Below are 25,632 nucleotides of genomic sequence, written 5' to 3' on the forward strand. Positions count from 1 at the left end.
GCACTAAAGTTATTAAAAAAAAGAATGTGTTGGTGATTTGCCTCCTTGAACCACGGCAGTCCATCTGGTAGAGGTACATCCCTCAGTTCAGTTATGACGAGAGTTCTAGGTTTTGACCCAGCAATACTGAAGGACAAAAGAACAAAGAACAAAGAAATGTACAGCACAGGAACAGGCCCTTCGGCCCTCCAAGCCCGTGCCGACCATACTGCCCGACTAAACTACAATCTTCTACACTTCCTGGGTCCGTATCCTTCTATTCCCATCCTATTCATATATTTGTCAAGATGCCCCTTAAATGTCCCTATCGTCCCTGCTTCCACTAACTCCTCCGGTAGTGAGTTCCAGGCACCCACTACCCTCACCCACTAGGCACATCTAAAACTGCTGTGTCAATCTGGTGAAGTTACAACACAGGACTGTTTGTGTGCCAAACAGGGCAAGCAGCGTGCAGTAGACAAAGGAATGGTGATGTAGTTCCAAGTCAGTTCCGAATTTAGGGAGGTGGTAATGTGGTGGTAATCCAGAGGCCCAGGTTAATGATCTGGGTTCAAATCCACAATTGCAGGTGGAATTGAAATTCAATTAATAAATCTGAAATTAAAAGTTCAGAGTTTGGCCTTTTTTTCTTCAGCTCATGGTTTTGCAGATTAAGGGCGGGATTCTCCAGCCGTTAGCTGGCAGCGGGATTCTCCGGTCCCACCGGCAGGGCACCCCTGCCCGTGGGCTTCCCAGTGACGTGGGGTACTTTCACTTGGAAATCCATCCTTGCTAGCAGCGGTAGGATGGCATACTTGCAATGGAGAATCCCGGCCTAAATGTTTTTGTTTTGACATGAAAAAAGAAATTGGCCTGGGTAATGGTGACCATGAAACCGTAATCCATTGTCATAAACATTCACCTGGTTCACGAATGAACTTATCCAATCTGACTGCTGTGTGACTCCAGACCAATAGCAATGTGGTTGATTCTGAACTGCCTTCTGAAATGGCCTACAAGCCATGCAGTTGTATCAAAACACTATGAAGTCTAAAGGGAATGAAACAGGATGGATCACCTGGCATTGACCGAGGTGCCAGAAATAACAATGGCACACCGAACACTCTCCACACTGCAAAGTTCTCCTTGTTAATATCAGGTGGTGCCAAAGTTTGGAGAGCTGTCCCACAGACTGGTCAAGCAACAGCCTGGCATACTCACCGAATCATTCCTTACAGACAGTGACCCTGGCACCACCATCACCATTCCTGTTCCCCCAGCAGGATAGGCTCAGCAGAGGTAGCAGCACAGTGGTATACAATCAAGAGGGAATTTCCGTGGAAGTTCTGAAGATCGAATCCAGACCCCATGATGTCTCATGGCACCAGGCCAAATATGGACAAGATGGGCAAGGAAATCTCCTACTGGTTGCCACCTACCATCATCCCCCACCTCAGCTGGTGAATCAGTATTCCTCCATATTGAACACCAATTGGAATAAGCACTGAGAGTAGCAAGGGCACAGAATGTATTCTGATAGGGAATTTTGATGTCCATCATCAATAGTGGCTTGGTAGCACTACTGCTGACTGAGCTGGCTAAGTCTCAAAGGACATAGCTGCTAGACTGGATCTGCTGCAGGTGGTAAGGAGAAAGCTACTTCACCTCATCCTCACCAGTAGACCTGTTCCAGTTACATCTATCCATGACCGTATTGGTAGGAGTGACCACTGCACAGCCCTTGTGAAGTCTCGCCTCCCCATTGAGGATCCCCTCCATCATGTCATGTGGCACTTCCACCATGCTATGTGGAATAGATTTCAAACTGTGCTGTAGGCCACCAACAGTAGCACTTAACCACAATCTGTAACCTTAGCCCAGCATGTTCCTCACTCTACCATTATCATCAAGTCAGAGGATCAACCCTTGTGTAATGAAGAGTTCAGGACGGCTTGCCAGGAGCATCACCAGGCACATCTAAAACTGCTGTGTCAATCTGGTGAAGTTACAACACAGGACTGTTTGTGTGCCAAACAGGGCAAGCAGCGTGCAGTAGACAAAGCTATGTGATCTCACAACCAACAGATCAGATCTAAGCTCTGCAGTCCTGCCATATCCAGTAATGAACGGTGATGGACAGTAAAGAGAACACTCCACTAATATTCCTGTCCTCATTGAGGGGGGAGCCCAGCACATTTGTGCAACGGTCAAGGCTGAAGCATTTACAATCATCTTCAGCCAGAAGTACGAGTGGATGATCCATCTCGGCCTCCTCTGGAGGTCCTCAGCATCACAGATGTCAGTCTTCAGCCAAATGGATTCACTCCACATGATATCAAAAAATGACTGGAGGCACTGGATACTGTGTCGGCTCTTGGCCCTGACAATATTCTGGCAATAGTACTGAAGACTTGTGCTCCAGAACTCGCTGCGCCCCAGCCGAGCTGTTCCAGTACAGCGACAACACTAGCATCCACCCAGCAATATGGAAAATTGCCCAGACATGTTATGTACTCTAAAAGCAGAACAAATCTAAACCGGCCAATTTCCACCCCAGTTTTCTCTCAATTACCAGCAACGCGCTAGAACATATCATCGGCAGTTCTATCAAGCAATAACCTGCTCAATGACACTCAGTTTGGTTCCACCAGGGCCACGTAACTCCTGATCTTCTTTTGGCTCTGGTCCAAATGGACAAAGTGGCTGAAGACCGGAGGTGAGGTGACATCAAGGCAGCATTTGACTGCATGTGGTGTCATGGAGCCCCAGAAAAACTGAAGTTATTGGGAATCAGAGGGAAAACCCTCCACTGGTTGAAGTCATACCTTGCACAAAGAAAATTGATTGTGATTGTTGGAGGTCAATCACTTTAGCCCAGGGACATTGCTGCAGGAGTTCCTCAGGGTACTGTCGTTGGCCTGATCATCTTCAGCTGCTTCATCAATAACCTTCTTTCCATCATGAGCTCAGAAGTGGAGATGTGCACAATGTTCAGCACCATTTGCAACTCCTCAGATACTGAAGCAGTCCATGCTCAAATGCAGCAAGACCTGGACAATATCTAGACTTGGGCTGATGAGTGGCAAGTTACATTCGCGTGACACAGTTCTAGGCAATGATTATCTCCAACACTGAGAGAATCTAACTATCTCCCCATGACATTCAGTAGCATTACCACCATTGACTCTCACACTATCAATATCTTGGGGGTTACCATTTAGCAGAAACTGAACTGGACTAGCCATATAAATACTCGAGCCACAAGAGCATGTCAGAAGCTACGAATCCTGTGGAGAGTAACTCACCTTCTGACTCACCAAAACAGGTTTACTATTCACAAGACACAAGCCAGAAACAAACTGGAATTCTTCCTACTTGTCTGGATGAATACAACCCCAACGACACTCTCAGGCAGCTCAACACCATCCAGGACAAAGCAGCCCCCTTGATTGGCACCACATCTACTACAATAAACATTCACTCTCTCCACCACCAATGCACAGTGGCCGCAGTGTGTACAGTCTACAAGATGCATTAGAGCAACTCATCAAGGCTCCTGCGACCGCACCTTCCAAACCGGTGGCCTTTACCACCTAGCAGGAACAAGGGAACCAAATGCATGGAACATCATCACCTGCAAGTACCCCTCCAAGTCACAGCCCCACTGACTTGGAAATACGTTGCCTTTCCTTCACTGTCACTTGGTCACAATTCTGGAACACGCTTCCTAGCATCATTGTGGTTGTTCCTGCAACACACGGACTGCAGTGGTTCAAGAAGGAAGTTTACCATCACCTTCTCAAGGGAAACTAGTGATGGGCAACAAACACTTGCCTGGCGAGTGATGCCTGTATCCCATGAATGAATAAATAGAAAAAGAGTCAGCATGAACAGCAGCCAGTGGTAATCAATGTGATGCCAACAATACAGGATGCAGTGCCCATTACAGTTGGAAGGAGGGGGGTACATTCAGATCTTGCCTCTTTGCCCTACCCATGGTGGAGACCATGGCCTGTTGACGAGGCCTCCCTTCGGGCAGAGAACAGAAGAAGAAGATGGTCTCACTTTCCTACCTCCATAATCTTCTCCTGCCTTTCAATCCTCTGAGCCTCCTGGATCTCTTAGTTATTGGCTTGGCACCAGAGAGCAGACAATAGATGTTTGGTAGAACAGAACTTATGTATTGCTGAAAAGAGAGGCATGTTGAAGCTTTTTGTCTTGTACTCATCAGATACCACAAGAATACCAATAGAAGAGAAAAACAATGATTTATACTGTACAAGAGGAAAGTGCTGATTGGTTGGAAAGTGGACTCTGATTGCTGGAGGCAGTGCCATGGAAAATCCCTCAGCTGATGGCGATTGATAGTTAATTGCAAAACTAGAGCAGCACGGTGGCACAGTGGTTAGCACTGCTGCCTCACGGCACCGAGGACCCACGTTCAATTCTGGCCCCAGGTTACTGTCTGTGTAGAGTTTTCACATTCTCCCGTGTCTGCATGAGTCTTACTCCCACAGCCCAAAGCTGTGCAGAGTAGGTGGGTTGGCCATGCTAAATTGCCCCTTAATTGGAAAAAAATAATTGGGTACTCTAAATTTATTTTTTAAAAGTTAATTGCAAAGCGTTTTCGAAGCTCATACCAGGCAACTTGATCCTGATTTGTCAAGGCATTACCCTGAGGAATGAGTCAAAGAATGACTGTCAGTTATTTTGCTTAGATGAAGCAGGCGTAATGTGTGTATATGTCCTTTCTGTCTGCAAAGAATAGGGCCCTGTGTATTAATGTATGCCGCTTCTAAGTACACGCAAATGTGTTACATTGCAAGCCTGACTGACAATTTTACACTGGTTATCAGCATAATTCTTAGCACACTTTGGGATTGTTTGACAAATGTTGTCCAATCATGGAATCACATCTCGGGCGTCATTCTCCGACCCCCCGCCGGGTCGGAGAATGGCCGTTGGCCGCCGTGAATCCCGCCCCGTGTTTACTCTCTTGGCGCATTGAAGTCAGAGAATGCTACAGAATTCTTCACACATCAGGTACAACTAGATATTTCAATATTTCATTTGATCTTGGGCATCACAAAATGTATTGCTTGGCCCCTTTATAGTGATATGGAATTGACCTGAGTAACTTTCTACGCTAACTTTAAAGGGTATTAGGATCTGCCTGGGGGTCAGAATGCGTCGTATTGGGCAGGCCGCCCGGCACATCAGGGCCGGAGAATAGCGGGGATAGCGGAGAATCGCCATTTTGGGTGTCTCGGGTGATTCTCCGGCCTGCGCCGTGCAGAACACGACGGGGCCGTTCTCGCCGCTTGGGTCAATTGTGGGAGGGCATCGGACCGGCGTCGCGTGGAAAAATGGCGCGCCAGGCGATTCTCCCAACCGGCCCGGATGGGCCGGGCGGCCTGCCCAATACGGCGTGTTCCTACCGGCGCCGTCCACACCTGGTCGCTGCTGGCGGGAACAGCGCGGGAACGCTGGGGGGACGGCCTGTGGGGGGGAGGGTGGTTCCTGCACCGGGGGGGGGGGGGGGGGCCTCAAATGGGGTCTGGCCCGTGATCGGTGCCCACCGATCGGCGGGCCAGCCACTCTGAAGGAGGACCTCCTTTCCTCCGCGCCCCGCAAGATCCATCCGACATCTGCTTGCGGGGCGGCCTCGGGGAGGACGGCAACCACACATGCGCGGGTGACGCCAGTTAGGCGGCGCCGGCCTCGTCATTTACGCGGCGCCAATGCCCGGCGCGCGCTGATGACGCTGCTTTTGTGACACGCCCCCCCCCGAGTTTCTCGCGGCCCTGATCCTAGCCAATTTTCGGACCCTGAATCGGTCGAGATCAGGGTCGATTCGCGCCGTCGTGAACCTCGACGCCGTTCACGATGGCGTGGGCACTTAGTCGCGGGAGTGAGAATGGCGCCCCTAATGTTCGGCTTTTCTGGCACCAAAGATAACAATTTATCCTCCCCTCTACTACTTCAAGATCAACTCTTTTACAAATCATGGGACAGAAAAAGTTAGGTTTTTGGATTGGATGAATCAACTTCATTTGGTTTTTGACTTCCAGAGGATGATTGCAGTAAATCCTTGGAGATTCCACAGAGTTCACATTCGATTTTTCTCTCTCCTCGATGTTTAGTTTAAATTGGTATGAAAATCAGCAGTTGTGTAAAGCAACAATTTGGGGTGTGTATGGTTGGTGTGTTTGTAAAGAAAAAATGGGACAATCACAATTGAATATTCAGCATGAAAGCTTCCTGCTGAAAATCATCACAGGAACAGTACCTGAGAGTTCCCAAGACACTGGAGCCATTCCTTTCAGAAATTCCTCTCTTCAGGGGATGAGGGGAGAGGAGCGGTGGTGGAATAGCAATTTGTGCAGAATGCACTAAATACAATGGTGGAAGCAGATACATTAACAACATTCAAAAGGCATCTTGACAAATTTATTTGTTCATGGGATGTGGGCAACACTGGCTGGGCCATCCCTGAGAGCATGTAAGAGTCAACCACATTGCTGAAGGTCTGGAGTCACATGTAGGCCCAACCAGGTAAGGACGACAGCTTTCCTCCCTTAAACCCCAGATGGGTTTTTACAAGAATCAACAATGGTTTTATGCTCATCTTTCGACTGCAAATTCCAAATCTTTCAGCGAATTCAAATTTCACAATCTGCTATGGCGGGATTCGAATCCGGGTTTACCAGAGCATGACTCTGTATTTCTGGATTACTAGTCCAGCGTCAATCCCACTACGCCACTCCCTCCCCACATGGATAGGATGGGTATCGAGAGATACGGTGGTGGGAAGTACTAAGGGCTTTGGCCAAGGGTGGTATCATGACCGGTACAGGCTTGGAGGGCCGAAGGGCCTGTTCCTGTGCTGTATTGTTCTTTGTTTACATTTCTACGATACACCTCACAACTAGAAAGATATCTCAATGCACTTTGTAGGTGAGAGACTTAGCAGAGAGCACCAAAAGTGGAGAGAAGATTTCTTGGAAACGTTTTAAAAAGGGAGGAAGATGTTAGGATCACAATGAGCAAGGATAGGACTTTTAATGAACATGCAGGGTGCGCTAATTCATGCAGAAGTGCATCCTAACATGTTTGGTTGGGAAGCTTGACTCACTTTTAATCTGCCTTTAAAGTACCAAGAACTTTATTGCTAAAGTTTATCCTGTTGTCGGGAAACTGATTTTTAGAGATATACTTTTCACTGGACAATAAAGGTGGGTAAACTGGTCAATTACCAGAACACTAGCCCAGGAATACTGAGGGCTGCGATTGTGACCTGCACTATGCTCAGCTCAAATACAATGGGCGGGATTCTCCGACCCCCCGCCGGGTCGGAGAATCCCCGGGGGAGGCGGCACGAATACCGCCCTGCCGCTCCGACGCCGGCTGCCGTATTCTCTGGTGCCGGTTTTCGGGTGGGAGCGGGGATCACGCCACACTGGTCGGGGGCCGTTGGCAGCGGCCCCCCTGGCAATTCTCTGGGCCCCGATGGGCCGTGTGGCCGCCTTTTTTTGGCCAGTCCCGCCGGCGTGGATTAGGCATGGTCCCACACGGCGGGACTTGGCAGGTAAGTTGGCTGGTGCAGTCCTAGGGGGGTGCGGGGGAATCCGACCCTGGGGGGGGGCCTCCACGGTGGCCTGGCCCGCGATCGGGGCCCACCTGCAGGCGGGCCTGTGCCATGGGGGCACTCCTTCTTTCCGCACCGGCCCCTGTAGGGCTCCACCATGGCCGGCGCAGAGAAGACAACCCCCTGCGCATGCGCCAGAATACGCTGACTGGTCTGCACATGTGCTAACTCGCACAGTCCCTTCGGCGCTAGCTGGCAGGGCGCCAACCCCTCCAGCATCCACCTAGCCCCTGGAAGTACAGAGAATTCCGCTACTTCCAATCGGCCCGACGCCGGAGTGGTTCACGCCGTTTTTGACACCAGCGTCGGGCCATCGCGCCGATTTCGGTGAAGCCCGCTTAATAACTCAATTAGGTGCTGAAATCCCATCTGAGAACTCCTCAATGGGTGCAGCAGAGTCTCATAGCACACAGGCCTCTACTAACATAGTGTCACTGATGTCATCCTCAGTGAAATATTTAGAATGGTACTGACATTTATATTCATATTGGTGCATCATCATGCAAGTTATTAAAGGAGGAGGACATTCAGCCCATCAAGGCTGTTACACCATTCAGTTTGACCATGGCTGATCGGTACCTGAACTTGATTTACCTGTTTATGAGTGTCTCTCAATGTCCATGTCCAACAAAAAAAAAAGCAGATAATTTTTTTAATTAATATATGGCTTGTGTGCTATTTAACATTATTGGGAATCTAGAGTCACATGTAGTGCGTGAGTGAGTGAGAGCAGACTGCCTTCTCGAAAGGAAGATAAGTGAATCAGATGGGTTTTTACAACAATGGTTTCGTGGCCATCATTAAATTTTTAATTCCAGATTTACTTTTATTTAATTAAAATTTTGCCATCTGCCAATGTGGGATTTGAACCCAAATCTCCAGGCTGCATGGACTAGTCCAGTGACAATGCCACTAAGCCACCACCCCCCCACTGTCTTTTGCCTCACCATAACTATGCTTTAATCATTTATAAAATGAAAATCAAAAACTGATCATTGAAGGAAAAATCATTACTGTTCTCTTATGATGTAAACTTTGATATTTAAATGACAAAAGATGAGGACAAACGCCGTTTAGAAAAGGTAGCCAAAGACGAATAAATGTGTATTTTTTAATGTTTTATCCAGGAGGGGGGCAGCCCACCCTCATTACCCTCAGGTAATAATTGGGCAGTTCAGAGAGAAGTTAGGATTCATAGTTGGGCTGGAGACTCGGCTCAGGCCATGTGTGGACAGTCTGTTCCCATAACAACAGTAACTACACCTCATTCCATGTAAAGCCCTTCAAGATGTCCAGTAAGTTGCTATGTGAATGCACATTCTTCTTTCTTAAGGGCTAGTTGGGCCTTTACAGTAATTGCAGTTGCTCTTACTAATGCCAGCATTTTATTTTGAGACTAAATTGGCAAACTACCATAGGTGGATTTGAGCTCCTATTCTCTAGATTGTTATCTGGTAACACAACTACTCCATTCCCATAGCCTGCAGTTATACAATACCTTCCAGGGTGGTATCCTCTCCGTCTAAAGGGAAGCTGCTGCCTTCAAGGTATTCTGCAACCACACTGACTAGGTAGGTCGTTTCAGGCAGAAGATCAGTCAGGACTTTGGTTGTTTGGTCTGCAGGAACTCGGATTGAAATAAAGTCGCCACCCTCTGCCACCTTGTACCTCAACAAGTACGATATGACATCTGAGCCAGCTCCTGTCCAGCTCACCCGAAAGCTACGCGATGTTTGGTCACTGGTCCTCAGATCCTTGGCCAATGCGAAGTCTAGTCAGAGAAAGATACACCAATTATTACCAGTTCTGTTGGAATAATCAACTTTACTTTCAACTTTTCAATGAATATTTGTACTGTTCAGGTTGAAGGCTTTCAGTGACAAGGAATGGGATACTTTTTGGCTCCATAGGTCTGTACAGTTAAATTCATTTCAACAACATGCTGCACAAACATAACAATTTTTATTCTTTTACTGGATTAAGGCTGTTTAATCTATCATTTGTAAAGAAAGTAAAATGTAAATCAGATGCTGACTGTTGAAATAACATTTCCACTTAGCATGAAAAATATAAAGAGAAAATTTGCTCTTTACAAATTTGGTTACCAATTCTGCCAGATGCTGAGTAAATCAAGAAGAAATGTCACTTGAGAAACATTCCTTACTTGAATTAGCACTGTGTGATGTTCGCAATTACTTGTTAATATATTTGTGTGAAATGTATTTGCTAATTTGACTGAAACCCCCACCATCAACATACCCGGATCGTCACTGACCAAATAATTAATGAGATTAGTCACCCAAATACTTTGACCACGACAGCAGGTCAGAGGCTGGGAACTCTACAGCAAGTAGCTCACCTCCTCACTAACCAAAGCCTGTCCACCATCTACAAGGCACAAATCAGGGGCGAAATTCTCCGGAAACGGCGCGATGTCCGCCGACTGGCGCCAAAAACGGCGCAAATCAGAAGGGCATCGCGTTGCCCCAAAGGTGCGGACTGCTCCGCATCTTTGGGGGCTAGGCCGGCGCCGGACGAATTTCCGCCCCGCCAGCTGGCGGAAAAGGCATTTGGTGCCCCGCCAGCTGGCGCGGAAATGACATCTCCGGGCGGCACATGCGCGGGAGCGTCAGCGGCCGCTGACAGCTTCCCACGCATGCACAGTGAAGGGAGTCTCTTCTGCCTCCGCCATGGTGGTGACCGTGGCAGAGGCGGAAGGGAAAGAGTGCCCCCATGGCACAGGCCCGCCCGCGGATCGGTGGGCCCCGATCGCGGGCCAGGCCGCCGTGGGGGCACACCCCGGGCCCAGATCGCCCCGCGCCCCCCCCCCTCCCCCAGGACCCCGCCCGCGCCGCCTTGTCCCGCCGGTAAGGTAGGTGGTTTAATTTACACCGGCGGGACAGGCATTTTAGCGGCGGGACTTCGGCCCATCCGGGCCGGAGAATCGCGCGGGGAGGCCCGCCACCGGCGCGGCGCGATTCCCGTCCCCGCCGAATCTCCGGTGCCGGAGACTTCGGCAACCAGCGGGGGCGGGATTCACGCCAGCCCCCGGCGATTCTCCGACCCAGTGGGGGGTCGGAGAATCTCGCCCCACGAGTGTGAATGAATGCTCTCCACTTGCCTGGATGAGTGCAGCTTCAATAACCCTCAACAAGCTCAACACCATCCAGGACAAAGCAGCCTGCAGCAATCTATTCACTACCTTAAATGCTCACTCCCTCCATCACCAACACATAGTGACAGCAGTATGTACCATTTACAGGATGCAATGTAACAACTCACCAAGGTGGCATAGGCAGCACCTCGCAAAACTGTGACCACTGCCGCCGAGAAGGACAATGGCAGTAGGTCCATGGGAACACCACCGTCTGCATGCTCCCCTCGAAGTCACACACCATTCTCACGTGGAAATCTATTACCGTTCCTTCACTGTCCCTGGGTCAAAATGTTCCCCAATGGCACTGTAGATGGACATATACCACATGAACTGCAACAGTTCAAGAAAGCGGCTCACTACCACCTTCTCGAGGGCAATAAGGGATGGACAATAAATATTAGCCTCGGCGGTGATGCCCACATTCTAAGATTCAATTTTAGAATAAAATAACCCAATTCATATATTCAATTTAGGACCTTGGGCACGTCAGAATGACTCGAACAAGAGAAGTGAATGCACTGTTGCCAAATCTGCAGATTACAAAAAAATGGATGGGAAGGCAAATGTTGAGGATGCCACCAAGAGCATAAGGAAGGTTTAGACAGCTTAGGGGAGTGAGCAAAAACTTGGCAGATCGAATATACTGTAGGAAAATGTTAAGTTATGCTCTTTGGTAGGATGAATAAAGAAGCTGAATGTTATATAAATGGAGGAAGACTTCAGAAAGTTGCAGCACAGAGAAATCATTCATAAATCACAGAGAGCATGCATGTTCAGCAGGCCATTGGGAAGCCAAATGAAATGCTGACTGTTATTTTAAAGGGAATGGTTTGGATCATTTTAATTGATGGAGAAAATACTGGCAATGGCAAAAGGCTAGTGGATTTACTGGAAATCACCTGACAGATACATGCTTTAAGGTTGGAACCCATTTTGAACTCAGTGTGTGTTTTGGGGAATAGGCTGAGAAGGTAGCTGCCCTAACTCACTCTCTCCCACCTTGCTTGAAATTCCGTGTGCGGTTATCAATTAATCTTGTGTTGCGGGATTTACTCAAGACCCCACCCGATTATCAGTTTCATTCATTCAATTTCAGACAGGAAGAAGATTTAATGAGCAGTTTATATAATACAACTTGTTTTACCCCAGTGACAGAAACATATTCCTTTCTGAGCATGTGGACATTATGTTCCAATAAAGCTCAATGTGAATACATCTAGCTGGGATACTTTCCACTCACTAACCTCGCTTTCTGATGGCTTTCACTTCCTCCTCGATCCTGAGACATAAGGTCCTTGTGAGCTTAGTTGACACTCGCTGGAAGGAATCAAAGTCGTCTACCTGGTACACGTGAGTATTATCAGGAGGTGTGGCGATGGTCACCAGTTCGCTGAATACTGCATCTTTGACTCCCACTGCAAAGATCTCGACTCCTGCTTCCCGCAATCTCAAGGCAGGGGCCTTGAAGGCATCAGAGGATTTGCCATCTGTGATCAGCACCATAACCCGTGGCACCTTGAATCTGGCCCCCTTCTCCGGGACAAAGATCTTCTCCCTCACATAGGTCATGGCCCTGCCAGTGTTGGTGGAGCCTCCCCTATAGGGGAAAGTGCGCACAGCCCGTACCACATCATCCAGCGTTGAGTGTTTCATGAGGGTAAATTCTGTATAGGGATCCCGGCTGTACTGAACAAGACCAATCTGGATGCGGTCAGGGCCAACCTGAAACGTCTTGACCAAGGTTTCCAGGAAGTCTTTGACTTTGGCAAAGTTGCTGAGGCCAATGCTATAGGAACCATCCACCAATAAGACAATGTCTGCTTGTGTATTGGCATCCAGAGTACATTCTGCAGGGGTCAAAAAGAAGAGATCAAATTCAATGTCACTTTTCTTGTGATGAAAAGAAGAAGTCAACAGCTCTCGTGGTTGTGAAGCCTTACAGGTACCATGCAACATAGAGCTTACAGCACAGAAATAGGCCATTCAAAGAACAAAGAAAAGTACAACACAGGGACAGGCCCTTTGGCCCTCCAAGCCTGCGCCGACCATGCTGCCCATCTTAACTAAAATCTTCTACACTTCCAGGGTCCGTATCCCTCTATTCGCATCCTATTTATGTATTAGTCAAGATGCCCCTTAAACGTCACTATCGTCCCTGCTTCCGCCACCTCCTCCGGCAGCGAGTTCCAGGCACCCAGTACCCTCTGTGGAAAAAACTTACCTCGTACATCTCTTCTCAACCTTGCCCCTTGCACCTTAAACCTATGTCCCCTAGTAATTGACTCCTCTACCCTGGGAAAAAGTCTCTGACTATCCACTCTGTCTATACCCTTCATAATTTTGTAGACCTCTATCAGGTCGCCCCTCAACCTCTTTCATTCCAGTGAGAACAAATCAAGTTTATTCAACCTCTCCTCATAGCTAATGCCCTCCATACCAGGCAACATTCTGGTAAATCTCTTCTGCACCCTCTCTAAAGCCTCCACATCCTTCTGGTAGTGTGGTGACCAGAATTGAACACTATACTCCAAGTGTGGCCTAACTAAGGTTATATACAGCTGCAACATGACTTGCCAATTTTTATACTCAATGCCAATGCCAGCCAATGAAGGCAAGCATGCCGTATGCTGTCTTGACTACCTTCTCCACCTGTGTTGCCGCTTTCAGTGACCTGTGGACCTGTACACCAAGATCTCTCTGACTGCCAATACTCTTGAGGGTTCTACCATTCACTGTATATTCCCTACCAGTATGAGACCTTCTAATACAGCCCAACATGTCTGTGCTAATGTTTATGTTGCACACCAACCTCCTCTCATCTTACTTCATTTAACTCCATCAATATATCCTTATATCACTTTCACCCTCATATATTTACCCAGCTTCCATTTGAAGATATCTATGCTTTTCACTTCAACCACTCCCTGTGGGAGCAAGTTCCACATTCTCAACACTCTGGTAAAGAAATTTCTCCTGAATTCCTGCTGGATTTATTAAGGATGATTTTATATTTATGGTTCCTAGTTTTGCTATCACCACAAGTGAAATCACTTTTCTTCATCTATCCTTTCACAATCTTAAAGACTGCTTTCATAGGATTGTGTGGTATATTATTCTAGTTTAACGACTGGACTCTGTGTCGATCACTGATCCTTTTGGAAGACTGGGGTCAATTAGTAATTGTACCTTAGGGTAGTGTCCCAGGCCCAACCAATTTCAGCTACTTCATCAATGACCTCCCTTCCATCATAAGATCAGAAGTGGGGATGTCTGTGGATGACTACACAATGTTCAGCGCTATTTGTGACTCCAAAGATAATGAAGATGTCCATGTCCAAATTCAGCAAGACCTGGATAATATCCAGGTTTGGGCTGACAAGTGGCAAGTTACATTTGCACCACATAAGTGCCAGGCAATGACCATCTCTGACGAGAGAGGATCTAACCACCGCCCCTTGACATTCAATGGCATTACCATCACTGAAGCCCCCACAATCAACATCCTGGGGGTTACCATTGATCAGAAACTGAACTGGACTAGCCACATTAGTACTGTAGCTTCCAGGGCAGGTCAAAGGCTAGGAATCCTACGGTGAGTAACTCACCTCCTGACCCCCCAAAGCCTGTCTACCATCTACAAGGCATAAGTCAGGAGTGTAATGGAATACTTTACACTCACCTTGATGTGTGCAGTTCCAACAACACTCAAGATGCTCAACACCATCCAGGACAAAGCAGCCTGCTTTATTGCTCTCCCTTCCACAAACTCCACAAACATTCAAACCCTCCACCACCAATGAACAGTGGCAGCCGTGTGTACCATCAATAAGATGCACTGCAGTAACTCACCGAGGTTCTTTAGACAGCACCTTCCAAACCCACAAACACTACCCATCTAGAAAGAGAAAAGCAGCAGATACCTGGGAACCCCACCACCTGGAGGTTCTCCTCCAAGTCACTCGCTACCCTGACTTGGAAATACTTTGCAACTCCTTCAATGTCTCTGGCGCAACATCCTGGAACACCCTCCCTAACAGCACAGTGGGTGTACCTACACCTCAAGGACTGCAGCGGTTCAAGAAGGCTACTCACCACCACCTTTTGAAAGGCAACTAGGGATGGACAATAAGCTAACCAGCGACGCCCACATCCCGTAAATGAATTTTAAAAATAATAAATAATTAAAACATCACAGCTATTTGGCACAGGCTGGATGAACCAGTGGGTCTTTTCTTGCCTGTCATTTGCCTAAGTTCTAGAATACATCTTCAAGCCATAATTTTCTGATTCAGAGATAAAAGTGCTATCAGGTCTTGCAAATAGTATGAAACAGTGTGCAATCATCAGTGAACATCCCCACTTCTGAACTTCATTGATAAAGCAACTGATGATTGGGCTGAGGACACTCCCCTCAAAATCCCTCCAGCAGTGTCCTGGGCATGAGATGATTGGCCTCCAACAACCACAGTCACCTTCCTTTGAGCTTGGTATTGCTCCAATCAGAGGAGAGTGTCCTCTGATTGCCACTAACTTCACTTTTTCCCTCTTCCAGTTCCTATGTTCATTTTCTTGAATGACTTACCTTAAATGTGCTACTTCTATTATCCTCCTCAAAACAGGAAGCATGTGAGCTACACCTTCTCAATCTGCAAAGATTGTCTTTCTATCTCTCTATTCTGTGTCATTGGCGTAACATAGTTCTGTCAGTACCAATTGGATTGTGTACGGCACGAATTGGCAACTTACCAACTGACACGTGAACAGTCTGCGTCTTTTCCATTATTATTACAGGCTCACTGGATGCCAGTCCTTTCATGGCATATAGATTAACCTGGTACTCAGTGTCAGGAGTGAGGTTTTTGGCCACTATGGTTCTGGTTACGGAATCAGTATTGATGCTCTGCTCCTGGACGCCTGTCACCATGGGAATGAGGTGGATTCTGTAGCCAGTGATCTGACCAGGTGATGAATCCCAGGTAATCTTCAGGAAGTTTGACGCACTCTCCAAGATTTGCAGATTGGAAGGTGGTTCAACCACTGCCAGATCAAGACAAAGTAAACCATTAACAACCTCCCTGGGATGCTCTATATGTACAAAATATAGACTTCCAAAGATCTATGGGGTTCAATTTTACATTGTTTTCATTCGTCAGGGGAGATGTTATTCCACAGAAACAGAACATTTGACCCAAATGATTTGCTGGTGTTTGTGACGACTGTCTCAACCACTCTCTGTAGCAAGTTCCACATTTTCACCATTCTCCGGATAAAGAGGTTTTTCTCGAATACTTTGTTGGATTTATTGGTCACTCTCTGCAATCTATAATCCCTGGGCGGGATGTTCTGGTGCGACGCATCCACAGCGGCAGCGGGATCCTACCGTCCCGCCAGCTGGCCAATGGTGTTTCCAATTGTGGGCACCCCACGGCATCAAGAAATCGGCGGGCGTGAGTGCGCTGCCGGCGAAACAGAGGATCTCGCCGACAGAGAATCCAGCCCGCTACCTTTGGATCCATGGTGAGTTAAAATACTTTCTTTATATCTAACCTATCAAATGAACTCAGAATTGTAAAGACCTCTATCTGGTTACCCCATGGCCTGTTCAATGTATCCTCAATGAGATCACCATCAACACATTGGCTCCTCCAGCTTGTCTGGAGGTGGAGGAGATGTGCAATCTTGTAGCTGCTCTGCTGAGCCAATCCAATGGTTTCTCCTGAACATGGAGGGCCCGGCGATGATGGGGAAGGGAGAAGTTATTTTGAGACCAGGGTAGAGCATTTTGCGACGGGCCTCCATCAGTTGCTACAAATAGCACTGGTTTGACTCCCGACATAGCCTTGCAAGTGGCATCAGGAACAATTACTGAGTGAGCTGGGATGGAGAGGGGTACAGTACCAATGGCAAAGGAAATATTAGCAGCTGTGTTCCATCTTTGCTCCCTGGTGATTATGTCCCTGGTGTCTGAAGCAGAAAATGTCTCTTATTTCAATACAACCATGCCTGATCTCAGTTCCCAAAATTCACAATGGAAAAACTGATTTAATCCGAGCATAATACACAATGGCCTTGAATTACAACTGTGTTCTCCAGATCTCTTGCCTTTGCTTTGGCGGAATGAGAGTGCAATGCTGGAGAAACGTAACTCTTTCTTGAAAAATTCTAATTAAGGGGCAATTTAGCATGGCCAGTCCACCTACCCTGCACATCTTTGGGTTGTGGGAGTGAGACCCACGCAGACACGGGGAGAATGTGGAAACTCCACACGGACAGTGACCCGGGGCCAGGATCGAATGCTGTGAGGAAGCAGTGCTCACCACTGCGCAACCGTCCTGCCCTGAGAAACATAACTCAACCAATGTTCGGCATTGAGGCTGCTTCTCAACAATCCACCTATTCCCCTTCCCTTCCCTCAGGGAATATTCTAAGAAATATCTCCAAATACATGAGCATGTTGACAATCACTATTCAATTCAAGTGGAATGGAAGATACTTTCCATTCCCACAGACTGAGAATAAATTCCTACCTTCTTCCCCACTCACAATATCGCTGAGTTGTTCTTCAATGCCAGAACACACGAGGTTAATTATTTCATTCTGGACGTCCCGGATCTTGTCAAAGTCTGCCACCTTAAAAACATGTTTGTTTAAGGGGGAGGAGCCGATGAGTTTCAATTCGTCCAAATCTGCTCCTTTTATACCTGAGAGAAGGCAAGCACAAGGAAATTGGAGTCAACAAAGACTTTGTTTTAGCTCTTTTAGTGCATAGCATTGGGAGAAAAAAACTCTGTCATGAAACATCTTTTGTTGGTCATCATCCATGATTACAATACTTTCTGGGTACCTTGTTTTTCCCAATGATAGGTCACATTTATTTATCACCTGTCACATCTATGAGATCTCAATATCCAAGGAATTATGCTTAAAAGAACTCATTGTTATTTCTCAGGTCAATTTAATCCATTGGCCCACAATTGAGAAAAATAACAAGAACTCCAACCGGAGGCAAAATCAATCAAGTGGAACTAATTAGGTGGCACCAGACCTGGGGCATAAAAGCCTTTAGATTTTACACAGAAAAAAGAAAAAGACTTGCATTTACATAGCACCTTGACACCTCAGGATGTCCAATTTACAGTAAATTAAGTATTTTTTGTAGTATAGTCACGGACACGGGGCAGCCAGTTTTCACACAGAAGGCAGAAAGGTGAAAGTAAGTGAGGAGCTCCACAGTAGTTTGTTTCTGGAAGAAAAAGCAAGTTAGAGTAGGAGGCTGCACAAAAGAGGGATGGAGGGAAAGTTTACAAAACAATGCATCTGGACCTTGGTATGAATGCGAAAGATGAGGAGCAATGATCCATGTGAATAAGAATCAAATAAAGAAAAGAGAGAGGATCACAGTTGGAGGTAAGGAGACAGCTTCCAATGAGAAAACAAACATTTTTCTGTGTTCGGCCCAGGAGTGTGAGAGGAAGGTGCCCAAGAGGCTCCCAAGATGTGGGTGAAGTATTCAAGGCTTGGATGGATTTGGACATTGTAGACATTAGATGTAATGCCAAAGAAAGCAACAGCTCTGGGGAATATACAGCTGGATTCAGGATCAAACGTATATTTTGGTTTATTCACCTTGGCAAGCAAAACGAGAAACTTTACAGAAATTTACACTCAATAGGCTGAGTCAACTATAGTGCACTGTGCATGCAGCCTCTGGAATGAACAGGTTTGTAGAGCTCAATGGCTTTATCCCTGTCCATGCTTTATGGTGTGAGTGTGGGTTTTGGCAAAAGAAAGAATTGGAACTATAAAAGCTACTTACCCAATGTAAATATTTCAACCCCGATATTGCGTAGAGCTTCAGCACTTTCTGTCACGGGGTCCTGGGACTTGCCGTCTGTGATGATGACTGCTATTTTGGGATAGGATTTTCTTGCTCCAGCAGCTTCACTAAAGGTGTTCTGTACCAAGTAATTAATGGCTTCACCTTCAAACCCAAAATTAGTCAATTCCAAATCAGTCACTCAATTCAATGACAGTGATTTAATTCATATCAGATAGTTCTGCTCCTGCAATATTAATGCCTTCCAATTATTCTAATTTCCCTATATATAAGTCACCTGAACCCGTTGATTAGTTTCCAGTCTGTAACTCACACACAGGTATCCTTCACTTAAATATCCAAACCCCGCAATTAGATTCCAGCCTGTAACTTATACCCAACTATTCATTATTCTGTACATAAATTATATTCCAGCCTGTAACTCAGACACAGGTAGCCATTTTATTCTCAGGCTGTAACTAGATCTTAACTTCATATGTTTTCAATCTCAGTTTATAACACAACTGAGGCACTTTCAAACAGAATAAAAAAGACATTCTGTACCAGTCATGGTATTTCCTCCTTTGTAGGGCAGATTAACAATTGCATTCAGTAGCTCCAGCTTCTGGCTGTATCTGTTTAAGTCAAACTCAGTCCTTGTATCTGAACTGTACTGCACAATTCCAACTCTGGTCTTGTCTTCGCCAATCTCAAATGCAGAAGAAAGGGAGTAGATGAATTCTCTGATTTTCTTGAAATTTGCCCTCCCCACGCTCCATGATCCATCGACCAGAAAAACCAAATCGGCCACAGCCGAGGCCGAGCACCCTGAAATGGAAAGAAGGAGATTGATTATTTACGGCAGGAGTTAACAATGATTAATGGTCACCTGCAGCATGTCAGGCACACAAATTAAATACAAAAAAAGACATTGCATTGCAGCCGATATCAAGCATGGGAGGGTGCAGAAGCTTTGCGGAGGAGATTTACCTGAACGGTATCAGAGATGAGGGACTTTGGTTTTGTCGAGAGACTGGTGAAGCTGGGATTGTTCTTCATGGATCAGGGAAGGTTAAAGTGTAGATTTAATAGAAGGTTTTCAAACCATGTGGGATATTTTTTAGAACATAGAATTTACAGTGCATAAGGAGGCCATTCAGCCCATCGAGTCTGCACCGGCCCTTGGAAAGAGCACCCCATTTAAGTGCACACTTCCAACCCATGCCCGTAAACCAGTAACCCCAACTAACCTTTTTGGACACTGAGGGCAATTTTGCGTGGCCAATCCACCTAACCTGCACATCTTTGGACTGTGGGAGGAAACCGGAGCACCCGGAGGAAACCCACAGAGACACGGGGAGGATGTACAGACTCCGCACAGACAGTGACCCAAGCCGGGAATCGAACCTGGGACCCTGGAGCTGTGAAGCAACTGTGCTAACCACTGTGCTACCGTGCTGCCCCAAACAGTTAGAGCAAAACTGTTTTCACTGGCAGGAGTGTCACCACAGGACACAGATTTAAAGTAATTGGAAAAGACCCAGTGGAGACGTGAGGAGAATAGTATTTGACACAACGAGTTGTTGTGATCTGAAATACAATGACTGAAAAGAGAGTGAATGCAAAGGGTAAGGAAGTAGGACTAATTAGATGGCCCTTTAAAAGAGCTGTTACAGGCATGATTAGCTGAATGGCCTCCATCTGTGCATATAATCCTATGATTCTGCACACATGCAATGAGATTGACCTTTGCAGGCACATGGGAACATCACTACTTTCAAGTCCCCCTCCAGGTCACTCAGCATCCTGACCGTGGATATTTATTGGCGTTCCTTCACTGTCTCAGAATTAAAATCCAGAATTCCCTAAAGCACTGCGGGTCTATCTACACCGCATGGACTGCAGCAGTTCCAGATGAAGGCTCACCACCACCTTCTCAAGGACAATAAGGGATGGACAACAAATGCTGGTCTAGCCAGCGATTCCCACAGTCCGTGAAAGAATAAAAATGAGGTGAACAGACAGACTTAAACATGTCTAACCATTCAGCAAAAGAGGAAGGAAAGCATCCGAATAATCAAAAAAATACTTGCATTCCCTCCTTTCATCTTACCGTTTTACCAACTAATGTGCCAAAGGTTAAAAGTTGACACACACACACACCATGCCATAATGACTATTGAGATCACTTTGTAATCAGAACAGAAATTAAGCGCATCTGGATTTACAATTAACCACATATGTCGAGTGGCTTACGTGTTGGAGAATACGGGTTTATTCCAGCTCCTGCTTTCAGATGGACAGTGTCCAGCACTCCCCTCCAACAGATTATTCCAACAGTGCTATTTTATCAAAGTAGTATCACTGATGGGAGACTTAGAGATCACCTTCCATCATCTCCACAGCGGGGCATAAATGTCTCCTAAATGACAACATCATCACCACATGAACACGGGTTAACATGTTGTGGTGAACCACTGTAATAGGAGATGTAAGGTAGGACCTGCACTACAGGTTCGCCGGTAGCTCCTGCCGGCTGGCTCCGCCCATGGAGAACTGTATAAATATGCATGACCTCCAGTGCCCTGCCATTTCGCCAGCTGCAGCAGGAGGCCACGCATCTGACTGTAATAAAGCCACAGTTGTACCCAACTTTAGTCTTTGTGCAATTGATTGCGCATCACATGTGTCCGTTCAGAGTGAGAGGCCTGGTTTCAAAGTTCCATGATGCTAGTGATACAGCTATCCAGAATGAAGCCACCTTCTGCTCACATACAATTCTACAAGTGAAGGTGGGGGTGGGTGGCAGTGTCACAGGGAAGTTTACTTTTATCAGACAGGAACAATAAAAATAGGCAAGACAAGAACAATCGCAATCCCAAAGTGGTTTCACCTTTTGGGTCACCTCCAGATTTGATTATTCCAACACTCTTCTGGTCAGCCTGCCACCTTCCATAAATGGCATTTCATTGCAAAGTTCTCCTTCCCATAGTCTAACTCTGTTAATTATTCTTGTGCTCACTGGTCTTCATTGACTGTCCAGTAACACCGCAACTTTAAGTTCTCATGCTGATGTTCAAGTAGATCTGTGGCCTCCTCCCTCCCTGTATTTGAAACCTCCTCCAATTTTACAACCCTCCATGATCTAAGCATTAGGTCAATTCTGGCCCCTTGCACATTTCTGATTTTTTTATCACTTCACCATCGGTAGCCAACACATCAGTTGCCAGGGCTTAAAGTTAAGAAATGTCCTCCTTTAAACTCTACTTCTTTACTTCCTTCTCAACAAATACTATACTTAAAGCTACCTCTCAAACCAAACCTTTGGTCACCTATCATAATATCTCCCCATGTGGTTCAGTGTCAAAACAAAAGAACAAAGAACAAAGAAATGTACAGCACAGGAACAGGCCCTTCGGCCCTCCAAGCCCATGCCGACCATACTGCCCGACTAAACTACAATCTTCTACACTTCCTGGGTCCGTATCCTTCTATTCCCATCCTATTCATATATTTGTCAAGATGCCCCTTAAATGTCCCTATCGTTCCTGCTTCCACTACCTCCTCCGGTAGTGAGTTCCAGGCACCCACTACCCTCTGCGTAAAAAACTTGCCTCGTACATCTACTCTAAACCTTGCCCCTCTCACCTTAAACCTATGCCCCCTAGTAATTGACCCCTCTACCCTGGGGAAAAGCCTCTGACTATCCACTCTGTCTATGCCCCTCATAATTTTGTATACCTCTATCAGGTCGCCCCTCAACCTCCTTCGTTCCAGTGAGAACAAACCGAGTTTATTCAATCGCTCCTCATAGCTTATGCCCTCCATACCAGGCAACATTCTGGTAAATCTCTTCTGCACCCTCGCTAAAGCCTCCACATCCTTCTGGTAGTGTGGCGACCAGAATTGAACACTATACTCCAAGTGTGGCCTAACTAAGGTTATATACAGCTGCAACATGACTTGCCAATTCTTATACTCAATGCCCCGGCCAATGAAGGCAAGCATGCCGTATGCCTTCTTGACTACCTTCTCCACCTGTGTTGCCCCTTTCAATGACCTGTGGACCTGTACTCCTAGATCTCTTTGACTTTCAATACTCTTGAGGGTTCTACCATTCACTGTATATTCCCTAACTGCATTAGACCTTCCAAAATGCATTACCTCACATTTGTCCGGATTAAACTCCATCTGCCATCTCTCCGCCCAAGTCTCCAGACAATCTAAATCCTGCTGTATCCTCCGACAGTCCTCATCGCTATCCGCAATTCCATCAACCTTTGTGTCGTCTGCAAACTTACTAATCAGACCAGTTACATTTTCCTCCAAATCATTTATATATACTACAAAGAGCAAAGGTCCCAGCACTGATCCCTGTGGAACACCACTGGTCACAGCCCTCCAATTAGAAAAGCATCCCTCCATTGCTACCCTCTGCCTTCTATGGCCTAGCCAGTTCTGTATCCACCTTGCCAGTTCACCCCTGATCCCGTGTGACTTCACCTTTTGTACTAGTCTACCATGAGGGACCTTGTCAAAGGCCTTACTGAAGTTCATATAGACAACATCTACTGCCCTACCTGCATCAATCATCTTAGTGACCTCCTCGAAAAACTCTATCAAGTTAGTGAGACACGACCTCCCCTTCACAAAACCGTGCTGCCTCTCACTAATACGTCCATTTGCTTCCAAATGGGAGTAGATCCTGTCTCGAAGAATTCTCTCCAGTAATTTCCCTACCACTGAAGTAAGGTTCACCGGCCTGTAGTTCCCTGGATTATCCTTGCTACCCTTCTTAAACAGAGGAACAACATTGGCTATTCTCCAGTCCTCCGGGACATCCCCTGAAGACAGCGAGGATCCAAAGATTTCTGTCAAGGCCTCAGCAATTTCCTCTCCAGCCTCCTTCAGTATTCTGGGGTAGATCCCATCAGGCCCTGGGGACTTATCTACCTTAATATTTTTTAAGACACCCAACACCTCGTCTTTTTGGATCACAATGTGACCCAGGCTATCTACACCCCCTTCTCCAGACTCAACACCTACCAATTCCTTCTCTTTGGTGAATACTGATGCAAAGTATTCATTTAGTACCTCGCCCATTTCCTCTGGCTCCACACATAGATTCCCTTGCCTATCCTTCAGTGGGCCAACCCTTTCCCTGGCTACCCTCTTGCTTTTTATGTACGTGTAAAAAGCCTTGGGATTTTCCTTAACCCTATTTGCCAATGACTTTTCATGACCCCTTCTAGCCCTCCTGACTCCTTGTTGAAGTTCCTTCCTACTTTCCTTATATGCCACACAGGCTTCGTCTGTTCCCAGCCTTTTAGCCCTGACAAATGCCTCCTTTTTCTTTTTGACGAGGCCTACAATATCACTCGTCATCCAAGGTTCCCGAAAATTGCCGTATTTATCTTTCTTCCTCACAGGAACATGCCTGTCCTGTATTCCTTTCAACTGACACTTGAAAGCCTCCCACATGTCAGATGTTGATTTGCCCTCAAACATCCGCCCCCATGGGTCAAATTTCATATAATGCCTCTATGAAGTGCCTTGGGACGAAATTTAAGTGTTCTATTTTTAAAATTGATTCTCAGGCTGTGGGATTTATTGCCCATCCTTAATTGTCCTTGTGAAGGTGGTGGTGAGCTGTGTTCTTGACCCACTGGAGTCCATGTGGTGTAGGTACACCCATAGTGCTGTTAGGGAGGGAGGTCCGGGATTGTGACCCAGTGGCAGTGAAGGAAGAGCGATATATTTCCAAGTCAGGGTGGTGAGTGACTCGGAGGGGAACTTATGGGTGGTGTGTTCCCATGTGTCTGCTGCCCTTGTCCTTCGAGGATGATATATAAAACACAAGTTGTTGATGTTTTGAATTCTGAATCTGTACATTGAGTATATCTGAGGAGAAAGTGGCAATTGAAAATAAACCCATCAAACTTACTTTGAGAAAGATCTTCTATTTTCTTTGGCCGGTTAGTCGGTGTGCGACCTGTTTGAACTAGGAGGGAAATAGATAAATATGTAAGTCAGCAAAGAAATTGATTAATATTCTGTTAATTAACCATGATTAAATAACCCAGGAATGAACTTTGAGGAGTTCACTGTGAGGAGTGGCACACCCCAATGTGTGAGTAAACATGGGTGTGTTATTCCATCATCGATGTGAAGTGAAAATATTCACATGTAGTCCAGATGAGGAAAACAGGCTCCCTTCCTTGAAGAATATGAGTGAACCAGGCAGGGTTTTTACAACAATCCAGTAGTTTTCATGGTCAGTTTTTTGTTTGGTGCTGGCCCAGATTTTTCATTCACTTTCACCAGCCGACATTGGTGGAATGTAAGCTTTCAGTTCTGACTAAAGTATCTGTCTAATTTATGTTCGTTACAGGCCAGTGACCATTATAAAAGGTGATATTAATATAACATGACCATGCATATATTAGAGTCCATAGAAAAGCTATAAGATGCAGTTTGTACCTACTTGTGAGTTGTCCATAGACTGGTACACTTTCTGACGAATGGTCAAAGGCAATTAATGTCACCACATATTCCGTATCTGGAATTAGGTCCGTTAACGTGGTTTTGCTTGCACGCTGGGGCAATATCATTTCCTTTGCAGGTCCAGCTGGAGTAGCAAAAATTATCCATTGAAAAAACAAGAAAGTCACATGTTTAAAAAAAAACAATGGTCATGTACATTTTAAAAAATTAATTTGTGGTGTGGTCGGCTGGCTGGGCCAGCATTTATTGTCCATCCCTAATTGCCTTTGAACACAGGAGCTTGTTGGGCCATTTTAGAGGGCACTTTTAAGTCAACCAGATTTCCATGGGTCTGGTGTCACATGTAGGCCACACCAGGTTAAGGTGGCAGATTTCCTTCCCTGAGGGGCATGAGTGAGCCAGATGGTGTTTTATGACAATCGACAATGTTTTGTTGTCATCATTAGACTTTTAATTCCAGATTTTTATAGAATTCGCATTCCACCATCTGTCAAGGTGGGATTTGAACCCAGGTTCCCAGACCATTAC

General features: G+C 46.3%; 1 protein-coding gene across 5 annotated transcripts in view; it reads right to left on the reverse strand.

Moving 5' to 3' along the window:
• The window catches only part of LOC140428040 (collagen alpha-1(XII) chain-like), a 462,913-nt gene that overhangs the window by 344,360 nt on the left and 92,921 nt on the right, over nt 1-25,632 (reverse strand). For 3 of the 5 annotated variants that reach the window (XM_072514040.1, XM_072514030.1, XM_072514048.1), the window contains exons 4-11: nt 25,085-25,228; nt 24,545-24,601; nt 19,165-19,428; nt 18,601-18,765; nt 17,312-17,485; nt 15,531-15,821; nt 12,029-12,631; nt 9,126-9,398 (exon numbers count right to left, since the gene is read on the reverse strand). The exons of the other annotated variants lie outside the window; for them this stretch is intronic. In XM_072514040.1, coding sequence (XP_072370141.1) covers nt 9,126-9,398; nt 12,029-12,631; nt 15,531-15,821; nt 17,312-17,485; nt 18,601-18,765; nt 19,165-19,428; nt 24,545-24,601; nt 25,085-25,228 — 1,971 coding nt within the window. The remainder of the gene's footprint in view (nt 1-9,125; nt 9,399-12,028; nt 12,632-15,530; nt 15,822-17,311; nt 17,486-18,600; nt 18,766-19,164; nt 19,429-24,544; nt 24,602-25,084; nt 25,229-25,632) is intronic. 5 annotated transcript variants of the gene reach the window in all.

This window comes from Scyliorhinus torazame, chromosome 1 (assembly GCF_047496885.1).
Source record: "Scyliorhinus torazame isolate Kashiwa2021f chromosome 1, sScyTor2.1, whole genome shotgun sequence".
NCBI classification, from domain to species: Eukaryota; Metazoa; Chordata; class Chondrichthyes; order Carcharhiniformes; family Scyliorhinidae; genus Scyliorhinus; species Scyliorhinus torazame.